This window comes from Poecilia reticulata, linkage group LG3 (genome assembly GCF_000633615.1).
Source record: "Poecilia reticulata strain Guanapo linkage group LG3, Guppy_female_1.0+MT, whole genome shotgun sequence".
In the NCBI taxonomy this organism is placed as follows: Eukaryota; Metazoa; Chordata; class Actinopteri; order Cyprinodontiformes; family Poeciliidae; genus Poecilia; species Poecilia reticulata.
Genome location: NC_024333.1, coordinates 20,415,028 through 20,427,379, shown reverse-complemented (window position 1 = coordinate 20,427,379; position 12,352 = coordinate 20,415,028). Strand labels below are relative to the sequence as shown.

At 38.0% G+C, this 12,352-nt stretch overlaps 1 protein-coding gene across 1 annotated transcript in view; it reads right to left on the bottom strand.

Annotated features, from left to right (window-relative positions):
• The window catches only part of fes (FES proto-oncogene, tyrosine kinase), a 33,326-nt gene extending 25,673 nt beyond the window's left edge, over nt 1-7,653 (bottom strand). Inside the window, exons 1-4 of the mRNA XM_008405442.2 lie at nt 7,429-7,653; nt 6,693-6,866; nt 307-403; nt 44-227 (exon numbers count right to left, since the gene is read on the bottom strand). Of these exons, the coding sequence (XP_008403664.1) occupies nt 44-227; nt 307-403; nt 6,693-6,866; nt 7,429-7,653 (680 nt within the window). The remainder of the gene's footprint in view (nt 1-43; nt 228-306; nt 404-6,692; nt 6,867-7,428) is intronic.
• Between the last annotated feature and the right edge of the window lie 4,699 nt (nt 7,654-12,352).

Sequence of the window (12,352 nt, the reverse complement as noted above, 5' to 3'; positions counted from 1 at the left end):
CACACACACACACCCACGCAGACTGTGTTGAGTGCAGTCTTACAGGATGAGCACCATCTCCTGCTGCAGCGTCTGCAGCGCGCTCAGCAGAGCCGGCTGCATCTGGCTGTAGTGATGCTGATGGTAAACCTGAGCCGCTTGCACCGACAGCACATACTCATTGTGGAGCTCGTGCARCTTAAGGGAAGCCTTTATATAGCGCTCCCTGTTCTTTTCTCGCTCCTTATCTGCATAAAGAAGAAGAAAGTACAAGGTGTGTCTGAAACTGATCCTATTTACAGAAGTAAAAACCCTCAGAGTTCTCACCTTTGCTCATGTCCTGGTACTTCCTCCTTGCCAGAGCTGCGTCTTTAACCGCCTGCCTGTAGCTGCTCTTCAGCCTCTCCAGCTCTGTGTGGGTCACCTATGCAACCATAATAAAGCATTTTTGAATTCATACATGACAACATAAATTATGACTCTGACAAGATGTTTTTTTTTTGTTTTTTTTTTCGTCTCCTACCAAAGGTCTTCCCTCAAAGCACGAGATGCAAGTGAGCTGGAACAAGAAAACAAATTGCTTCACGGACACTGAAGAAGCCAAATCAATTCAGAAACTGACAGCAAACCAATGCAGAGGCTCTTGAACGTGTAATGTGTTCTCTCCCTTTGGTCAAACACAAAATCAGTCAGCAGCAGCGTTTCAGTTTTACTGCCTCTGTCTGCCTCTACACTGCCTACAACTCCACAGTTCTCATTACAACAACAAGGTTCAATGCATTTACTGGGATTTCCCGTGATTGACACACACTAGTGTCTTATTACGAAGTGGAAGAAAAGCACAGAAAGTCTTCGAAATGTTTGGTGAAACTCTTAAGGTGTTCTGAATTTGTATCTTCCCCCTTTCACTTTGTTCATTTAAACAAAATCCAGTGTAACAACATGCTTTGGCATTGAGAAACGTATTACTAGCAGAAAAGTAAGGTATTGGTAATTTGCAAATGTGTGGGGAAAATTAAGCTAAGATTTAAAAGTGTGTGATATAAAGGAAGCAAAACACACCATCTCTAAGATGAAACATGGCTTCATATTGTGAGGATGATTTTCTTCAGAAGCTGGTCAAAGTTCATGACTAGATAGTTCAGATTACGGAAGAAAGTTTGTTAGAAGTAGAAACTGGAATAGGATGAAGGTTAACCTCTGAAACAGTTTGACTGCATTTCTCAGATTTTGTTTTAATATATAAAAAAAGGAAAACCATGAATCCTATATACCTCCACATAGCAGGTATAAACTGCTGTTCGTTCGTCTGCGGTAGAAAATTCCAATAAATAATTTACATTTTGTTGTGTTAATGTGAAAACGCCAACATTTATTAATAGCTTTTGGAGGCGTCAGAAAAGTTGTAAAATGACATAGTGAATATAGCCGGGTGTCAAAATAAGTGTCACGCACACCATTGTATGTCTCATCCTTTTATTGCTTTTACAAATCAGTCATGATCAACAAAGTTTGGCTTTTTGACAAAATAAAAATTCAAAAATAACAGTTAATATGAAAAATTGATTTCTACAAAATAAGTGACTGCATAATTTACTTCCTTCCCACCAGCATTCAGTAGATTCACGTTGAGCTGCGACCACAACATGGAGTCTGAGTGAGCCGCTTTCAACTGGGGTTACACATCTGGAGACTTTACTCCATTCTTTCTTGCTAACCTCTTCAAGCTCTGACAGATCACATAGGAATCAGATACTTTTCAAGTGCTGTCACAAATTCTCTTTGAGATTGCGGTCTGGGCTTTGACTGGGCCACTCCAGAACATCCACCTTGCTGTCTTCAAACCAATAAATGTTCTCTAACTCTAGCAGATGGAAACAAATTCCTCCAGTATTTCTCTATGTTTGTAACACTGAATTTTACCTTCTACCTTTACAAGCCTGTAACAAGCCTSTACCGTGCTTCATTGTGGGGATGGTGTGTTCGATGTGATTTGTTTTGTTTGATGGCCAGTGAGCTCCATTTTGGTCTCATCAGACCAAATAACTTTTTTCCACTTGACCATGGAGTCTAACTAACTGCAGTCAAATCCTGATGTAAGTTTTCTTTAAACATGTGTTTCTCATTGCTGCTCCACTTTATTTAACTTAACCGAGATTATGAARATAGTCTTTCCATTTCTWGATGATGGATTTCAATGAATACACTGATGTTTAGTGCCTTGGATTTATTTTTTTGGTATCCATCCCCTGACTTATACTTTTCAAAAACCTTTTCTCTGACTAGCATGGAGTGTTTTTTATCTTTCTGCTATAATGGTAGCATAAGGGAATGAATGAATGGACCTTCCTGTTACAGGTGTCTTTATTTCTGTTACACGTTTTGTGAGACTATTAGCACTAACTGGCTGRACCTCTGTTGAATTAACTCAGTCATTTTAAGTAGAAATCAACTTTCACTTTGACGTTAACAWAGCTTTTTGTAAACGTTTTGTCAAATTTTGTTGATCATGACTGATTTGTAAAAGCAATAATCCAGGGGGAGTAAATACTTTTTACCAGCAGAGTTTCTTTGCACCTGAGAGTAAATACCACAAAACACAGACACAGGAAGTGGACAGCAGACCTGCCGCGCTTCTCCTCTGAAGGAACATGAAAGCTGAGAAACAACATTTGAGGAAACGATCTGACCTTTGTCGTGTAGCTGGTGGAAACGTTTCAAAGCTCTTTGATAGCATCTCTGACTGCTCTGTTGGCTCAGTCAGGTACAAAACCAAATATCTATTGTAAAACCGCACAGCGACGCTCACTTTGCACTGCAAAGTAATAGCACCATGTTAAGCAAACGACCCAACAAATGTTTGTGCTGCACCCCAGCACAGATTGACAAAACTTTGCACTTCATTTGCTTGATGTAATTGGGTAATAAAACAAAGAGGACGGGGCTCGTTTTAAACTGTGCTGGGCTCTTCTGCTTAGGTTTATGAAAATTATATCTAATTATAAAACTGCCACTCATCTCATCTGCAGAGGCAAACAATCTGCAAAGCTTTGACATGTTTGCTTCAGTAATTTTTTATATGCAAACAAACTTTATTGCCAATTTTCCACATTGTGTAAATCAATTTGTGTTTTGCTTACCGAGAAAGAGACAAAGATKTTTTAGAAATGTTCGAGACTGAAAGAAATAAGATGATGTGTATAAAAGTAAACTTTAATGTTGCTAATATTTACAATGTACCTTTATATTGCTTGTTTATAGATATCTCTTTGTGGACACCTTAATTAAATATAATAAGAAGTATCTGCAGACCTTTTGTTCCGCTTTCACACTGGACTTCCTGTGCTGTTTTATTGCTCCTCTATTTCAGGCCGGTGATATTTAAAAGACTCCAGCAACAAGAACAAAACCTTAGTGACCTAAAACTAAACATGTTGAGTTTTTTCATTCAGTAACTAACCAGATCTGATCTGAAAGTGGAAGGAAGGGAGTCTTTGCTGACTGCGTCTRCATTATTAAACTGAATATATTATGAGGAGTCTTGAAGGATATCTTTCTGAAACCAGAAGAGTTTTCTGAGTCACAGGAAGCAAGTCCAAATATGGATGACAATCATGATTATCTGTAATGGCATCGTATGGAAGCTCTGTCATGTCAATAAGTAGCATTCTCAATAAATAAAAAGAAAATAAAAGGCAACATGTTTGATGGACGCATGACGTTCATGAGAGGTCCTCACTTTCCAGAGAACTTTGAACTGAGCAATGCTGTTTTCTAGATTATGAACTTAGATATCGACATAATTTAATGGTGCTCAACTTAGACATGAACACATTAAATTACTTTTCTGGGGGACACTAAGGGTAGCCATAAAATTTATCTTCCTTAAACTTCAGCTTGGTAACTGCTGACACATTTCAGCTAACCATGAAAACAAACATTTTTGCATCTTAGTTTTTGTTTTAGCCCCTTGATTTTGTTCTTTCTTTGAGAATAGACACTCTGCTAGAGAAGAGGAGAGGACAAGTGCAGCTCGYGTTACTTCTAACTTTTCTTTCAGAAGACCATTCAGGATTTTAGCTTGCTAACTAAATATATAGTCAGTAAACAATATTAACTTGTGACTTAAATATTTCACTTGGAACTCTGACTTTTATAATATATCAATAACATTAATAAAATATGACTTTGAAAAATGAACAGACACAAGGTAAGAGGGAAATTACCTTGTCATTTTTCTATGACCAGGTAAATAAATCAAATTACTGCTGTTGTATTTTTACTCTTTACCTTTAAAAGCGGTACACTGTACTGCCAAATCTACTCCTCACAAACGCTACATCCCATCATCAACAAACTCCCGAAGTCTCTCCAGAGCCCAGAGCGTCTCTAAAGATGCTCTGGGCTTTTTTTCTTTTCCAGATTATACTTCTGTCTGGTCTTACGTGTCTCTTTGTCTGTAAAAGCCCTAAGTAGAGCTGTGCTTTTAATCTCACTGTACTGTTTATTGTGCAGTAACAATGAACCTAATCTAATCTAAAATAATCTGGCTCCTCCTCGCCACAGCAGACATTTTTGCGGGCCAGTTTTCACCTGTCTTTAAAACAATCTAAGTATAGATGCAAAAGCAGCAATCTGTTCAGGTTTAATAAATCACATTGTGAGTGGCAAGCTATTGCAGTGGCATTGCTGCCAGCTACTCCCAGCATTTAGCATTTTCTGATTATCGACATGTTCAGCATATTCATGAAGGCAAGCACATTATGCTGCTCCTTGTGGCGATGCAATCCTGGTAGCAGTTTGTAGGTCAGTAACTTTGCTACTATTTTTAAACTCGCAAACCTTTTAAGGACCAGAAAAATATTTTACATCTTCGTGTTTTGTGACTTACAGGTGATGTAAACTCAAAATTCAGTGTCTCATAACATTTGAATTTTACACGTCAAAAATAAAATAATGTTTCAAACAGAAATTTCAGACGTCTGAAAAGTTTGTTTCTGTACACTCAATAGTTGGGGCTCATTTGGTCTGAACCCCAGATTTTAGGTCATCTGCATTGTTGGTTCAGATTCTGTGACTCTTTTTATAAATTAAATGCAAACTTTACTCTCCTTCATTCATGTTTTAAATTAGCACATTTGAATTAACAAATGTTTTAATTGTTTTGGGTGTTTTAATGAGTGTGACTTCCTTTTTATAATTTATAATTTCACTGTGAAACATTTCTTATAATTCGCTGTCACTTGTTTTTCCTGCCGGGAGACTACAGATGAAAATTAGCCCTGGTGGCTAAATATGGCATATTTACATAGCTGTTTTAATGTATTTATGATAATTAATATGCACTCTCCCTCATGAAATAAATTCTCATCGATGGACCAGAGACTTCATTTCCTTTTCTCCTGTGTGAGATTTAACAGCTGTGGCTCTTGATGCGACTCCAGCTCCCTCCTTCTGATGTTCTCTCAAATTCTTGGAAATATTTTTGCTTGGCAATCCTCTCAAGGTCGCAGTTATCCCTTTGGCTGCTGCACCTTTTCTACCAAACTTTCCTTCCACTCAACTTTCTAAGCATATGCTTGAACAGAAGTTTGCTCGTCCTACTGACTGAGACTCTGATATGAGGAGGATCAGAAAACCTTTGCAGGTATTTTGAGTTATACCCTTATTAATTAGCAGATAAGGGTATGACAACATGAATCACCAATATTTAACTTTTTCATGCTAATTTTCTGGCACACTGGTGTTTTCTGAATGTTTTGACAGATACTTCACTCAGGTGAAGATAAAACCCAACGAGTCAAACGAACCAGTTATGTGGATAAAAGTGAGGCTTGTGCAACAATCTGAGAAATGATGAGGTCAAATTCTGGAGGCCTAGATACTGAATGAGGATGTGCTGACACATGGCTATTCAAAAGCCAAAACTCTAAAATGACGTCTAAAATTAATGCTGAAGTTGTGTTTTGTTTTCCCCCAGGAGAATCCAGTGAGCCGGTTTAAGTCTCCAAATGATAACATCATAATACTTCTTTTGTCTTCACACTTTTTTCCGTCAGAAATGTCTCCATTTTGATCAGAAAAACGAGTATAGCCATCATGAGCAACATGCCTAAAATAAACATTATGATAAGAATTATAACATAGTGGGTAACACTTTACGTGAAAGGTGTATGGCTGTTGCCATGAAGCGTCATTCAGTAAATAATGACACTTAATGCAAAGTTGCTCTAAAAGTTGCATTGAAAGTCCATTAAAAGTGTCAACTTTGCATTAAATTGTCATTATTTACAAAATCACGCAAAGTTGGCACTTTTAATTGACTTTCAATGCAACTTTTAGAGCAACTTTGCATTAAAAGTGTCATTATTTACTGAATGACACTTCATGACAACTGTCATAGACATTCATAAAGACTTCTTTATGTTCATGACAGGTGTTATGTCATGTTTATGACAGTGTCATGTCAGTCTTATGCACATTCCTTCAACTAAAGTGTTACCCAATTTGCAATAAAATGTCATTATTTATGTCATTTTTTTGTCAGTGTCATGCCAGCCTTATGCACACCCCTTCAAATAAAGTGTTTACCGAACATTAAACATGGCGTTTTAAAAACTTTTTAAAAACAAACTCCAAGTGTTAGAAGAAAAACACTCCAGCAGGAAGTGAATGTGTCAAAGAAATGCCTCTCTGTGTGGTTTGTTTCGCACCTTGTTGAGCTCCTGCCGCAGAAGGCTCCAGTGCTCTGCGTAGGTTTTGCGGAGCTGCTGTTTGTCTCTGATGAGCAGAGTCAGTTTGCTGATGGGCCCGTCCAGGAGCTCCTCAGAGCGCCTCCTCATCACCTGGCTGAGAGACTCCGTCTGCGAAACCAGCACTCCCCACGACTGGCAACACACAGGAGTGGGGAGGAAAATCATCACCTTTTACGTCCAACTCCAGAAGAACATTAAACAGGTTTTAGATTTGAATACATACAGATTGCACAAAGTGCCATAAAATGCCCTGCTTCCACTTTCAAGAACTGAACATCCAAATGTCATAAATACCAAACACTGTGTGACTACTTCCCCTTTTCTGGTGGCTCACCAGCATTTTCACCTGAATAGCAAAACCGTGTTTTAAATAATCCATGTTCATGAGCTCGTCAGATATTCTGAAAGCCATGCAGATGAAAAATTAAAAAGACTTTGCAAGATGAGTAGGGGTATTGCAAAATAAGTGCAATCTTATGAAGGACTGGGAATTCATTAACGTTAAATTAATGAGGAGACGAGAGGAGAAAGGTGTCTTAATAAAACCATTTTACAACTTTTGGTCTTCATTTATAGTTTTCTGGTACGTTTTTTTAAACGAACATCATCTTCTTTGACATTTTTAGACTCAGAAGATAAAACTAACTCTACCAGATGTTTCAGCCCATCAGTGTAGAAGTAGAGAAGACCTCACCTTGTTGAGCTGACTGATGTAATCCGCTCCTGGATTGGTCTGAGGCCGGTCCATCTTCTCGGCCATGGCAGTCATTTGGTGGAGTTGCACTGAAAACTCCCGTTCGCTCTTCGCCCGCTGACCCATCCACTTCTTCATGACCTCCATCAGGTGAAGCTCTGAGTCCAGCAGCCTCATGACGGCTGCGTGCGCCTGTGGACACCGGAGATCCTCGCCGAAACCCATCTCTGGACTGATGCAACCTCCTTCTGCCTGGGATGCGTCGTCAGCAGCGCGTTCTCATGAGTGAAGCAGCAGCTGCTCTAATGACCAGCAGAGTCTCTCTCTCTGCGGCCATGCAGAGGTTTCACTTCCCTCTCAGCAAGAAAGAAGTGTACAGCGGTTCATGAGAGGCAGCACTTCCTCATGTATGTTTGAATGTGGTTCTACTTTCTATTTGCAAGCAACTTTAGTGGCATAATACCTGTCAAACTCCATCATATAACTGCATGTGTGCCATAAACATAAATATATATATACATATATATAAAATATTTAACTTTTTTTCTTTTTTTTTTACTTATTTGGGGGGAAAAAACTAATGAAAAGTAGATGTTGAACACAGCTTGCGTTAGAGCTGAAGTCGTGCTCCTTATCTACATAATTCATCATGTCTGCTCATTTGCTGCTCTGTGCAACACAAACATGAGATTCTCAGTTTGATCGGCTCGGTTGTGTTTCTGAGGCGCAGAGATGTCTGCAGGGTCTCAACAAGAACACATTCAAAGTCGTCAGTAAAGCATTAAGTCTCATTAAGTTTCTCTTTATTTGGAATTAGTCAATTTACTGCGACTAAATGATGATAATCTTAATCATTAAATCATTTGAATTGTTCTGTTTGACGTGATGATTCTGCTTTCTTTTCATTGCTGCTCTGTTTTACCGTAAAAATGGGTTTTCCTTGATTGATGTAATGTGTGTGTTACATACAAGCATCCTCTGTTTGCATGGTTACATTAAGAAGGAAACTGAACTGTTTCTGTTTGAGAACCTCTAAAATGACCGTCAACATGAAACAGATGAACTCAACATTGAGCAAATTACAAGAATCAAAGGAATAAAGTAAATAATAGGCTCTAGGTGGCATCAAAACAGGATTGATGTTATTGTTACTGCCTTGAATCCACTCAGAAGAGGGAAATTAAACTGCCTGGCCGTGGAATATACATAAAAATGAATTTTTCCCTCTAGGAAACAACTTTAAACATTTTATGAGCAAACAAAGATGTGGTTTTATGGGAGGTTTGGTCATGTTTCATCATTTAGTGAAGCTAAAACAGTAAAACAAACTTTCAAGTCATAAGGTGTAAAGCTCTGACAACAGACAACATGTTTTTGTTTTAGTATAGATTGGTTTGCAAATGTTGTATAAATGGACCATCTAGATGTTTCTCCAGAATCTCAACCAGGCTGTGAACTTTATCAAACGATAAAGTTTGATAAAGTTCAAACTTTATCAAACTTATGTAGTTTAATTTCTATATACATTTCATTTTTTGACAGAAGATTGTCCCTCAATGCTGATTACAAGAAATTAGCAAACCAGCTGCTCTTAAAGCGTACACCGATATGTGCGAGTACGTCGTCACAAACTATTCTGATGCAAAAACTGCTAGGAAAAAAAAAGATCCCAAGCAGACAAGAACTGACCTACACACTGTACTGAATTAAAAATAAAATACAGCATGACAAGAAAGTTGTTCTGACTGAACTGCATTCAAAGCAGCTCCTCTCCCTCCCCCCCCCAACTATCAAAGACACAGTAGTTTAATCTCTCAGGCATTAAATATTTTACATGCGGAAATATATTCAACATAGGGAAAGAAAACTGACTTCTAGAGTTTTCAGAAGAGACACAGACGAACACAAATCACATCTGTGTTCATATCTTGGACAATAAAAGTGCAGAAACCTTCAGCCTGTCCAGAGCTTTTCTGGTTGTTAGAGGTCAGTCGCGTTCATGGGATTCAGCAGTGTTTGAAACCTCAATCATCCACCGACTCACGGAGAATATTAACCCCCTTTTATTACATCTCCTGCATTGTACGGGGTTTCAAATGTGCCAAAACTGCTTGTACATATTTATGTGTGCGCTCTGAATTTTATTTAGCTTCCCTTTGGGAGCAATAAAGTATTTTTGAATTGAATTTGAATTGAACTGAATATGCTGTTGAGTATGAGTTATGTCAGAAGTTAGAACTTGGAGCTGGTTTCACATCTGGTTAAGAAGTTGACAAGTCGACATAAACAAACATGATCTACAGCACCTCTTACAAACATCATTTTAAGCTTTACTTTACATAAGCAAGCATCACTTTCAATTTGTTCGTTTTAGAGTTGCAGGCGCTGAATGTGGCACAGTTAGACAGCCTGCAATAGGTAAAACTTTAGGGATGTTGTGTGTTTTTGGCTTCTTTAAGCCAAAAACACATGATAAAATGATAAAATTATATTTTAAGACAGGTTGGAAGGAAAAGGAAGAAGAAAGAAGGATGAAGAAGCGATGATGCCAAATTTTTTCATTGGTGACCCAGTCTACTCTCTACAGCCTCACTTAGAGGCATTAGATTCAGGTGTGCTGCATCTAAGAGTTGAGCCTGATCGGTCATACAGCTTGCACTGGATTTCAAAATTATATTGATTCAATTATTTTTCTATAGTATACCACAAAAAATTCAGCAAACAATCAAGGGTCTATGTTGCATTAAACCAAAAGATCTTTCTTTTTTTTGACTGAGCACAGCATTAAAGCCGGCCTTTTGCCGTTACTTCAATTTATGAGATGGTTTTATTGTTGAGTGCAACCTCCCTGCTGTAAACTCCTCCACAAAATTACACCGACCATAAATTAGAAGCACTTTCATTAGACAAGCTATGGAGGTGAAGAGGCAAGATTCACTCTGCAAACACAGACCACAGAGGAAACGGCTGCAAAACGTGTTCATGCGCTGCATGCACAAAACTTGGACATGGGGTTAGATTACTAGACAGTGTCCACTGGCCCTCAGGGGCCACGGTTCCGCACGGTTTAGCTCTCATGACTCTAAGATTTAAATCTCTGAATTACTTCCCTGGCCTGTTTCCAGGTTCTCTGGAACCTGTTCTTTAAATTCAGCTGTGTTGAACCAGAGAAACATCTGAAGCATGCAGGACTCCAGCTCCGAACGACTGGCGGTGGACGTCACTGCTGCAGGATCCGGACTTCATCATATTTAGCCTTTGAATGCCACATCAGAGTCACTCAAGATAAATGACACACCAGTTCTTGATGTACCAATTCAAGTATTTGGTTTGGTAAAGTGGTATAATAAAAGACAAACATTTCACATGAATTTAAAAAGAAATGCTCACATAGCAGCTAATCCCTCACTGTTAATTTTAAGCTAAGCTGCATCAAGAATAAATCTACCACACTTCCTTTTCTTAAGCCACTTCACATTCTATATATCGTCTCAGTTTTTATTCTAATTTAATGGCACAAATTACAATCTAAATACACAAGACTTACAGCTTTGCATATCTTTGCAGTAAGAAAAGACTATTTAAGGTAACTATTTTTTTTCTCCTAAATATTTGCATTTCTACGGCAAGATAGCTCTGCAACTTAGAGCACTTAGCTTGCAACCCTATGTGAATTTTTATGTATTTTTTAAAGTGCTCTTGATTACCAAACACTGGTGGGAAATGTGCTTCATTATAAGACTGCAAACAGCCTGTGTGTCTGTGGTTTAGCCTCCTTGTGAAGAGTCTTCATCATCCTCTGCTGGGTAAATGTGAAGTCAGCATAGTTCAAGTAAACCTTCTTTAACACTTTTGAATTGACCTTTTGTGATATTTTATGAGTTTCAGATTTTAGTGCTGAAAGTATCTTTATATTCTGGTAAAAATGTCTATGTGGGGAAGAAGTTCCTTGAATTTCCCATCTGTCATTGCTAAAAATGGAAAAAGTCCAAAAGCAGAAATAGATTTTTAAAATTCTGTTTTTTTTTCACTTATTTACCCATTACCAACTTCATGACTTGACATTTATTCTGCAGCTTTTTGAGCGGCAACAATTGGTCTACGGCTGGGAACTACTGGAATATAAAAAAATAAATAAACCAAGTAAATTTACTCATTTTAAATAACAAGGTGTTTTTTTAATATAAGGCAACAGCTCTCACAGTTTCAGTTAAATTATTCTGCTGCATAAACTTGGTAATTTTAACTCAAAATGTATTTCGGTACATTATTAATTCACTGGATGCACAAAGGCAAGGAAGAAAGGTTGAGTCACAGCTTCAGCACCGTGTTTATTTCAGTTTACCAACATGTTCTTCAGGTGCTGCAGGATTCTCAGAGCTCAAATTTAAATACAAAACACAAACTTTCATTAGGAAATATAATGCGGCAGGGTTTAAATAACTGATAAGAGACTTCAAAAGAAGGAAAACAGGAAAAAGAAAAAGAAAATATGGATGGTAAGAAAGTTGAGAGAAAGAAAGAAATGGCACAGGGAAGAAAATGTTTGACTGGAAGAAAGAGAAATTAAAAACAAGGGGGAAAGAAAATACATGGGCCGAGAGGAAGAGAGACAAAGGAAAGGAGAGGAAAAAACCCAATGAAGGGAAGAAGGGAACAGAAGTACACAAAGATGAGGAAAAGGGAAAGACATGAAGACGAGGAAAAAAATGGCAAGAATGGAAATAAGTGAAAGACAAGGAAGAAGCTAAGGTAGAAATGAAAGGTGCAAAAAGGAGGAGACAAAGGACAAAAGAGGAAAAAAGATGTAAGGGAAAGGAAGGAAGAAAATGGAAGAAGGCAAGGAAGACAGGAGTCAAGCAAGGAAGAAAGGGAGGAAGGACATGGAGAAAGAAAGAAATGAAGGGAAAAACAAGAAAAATTA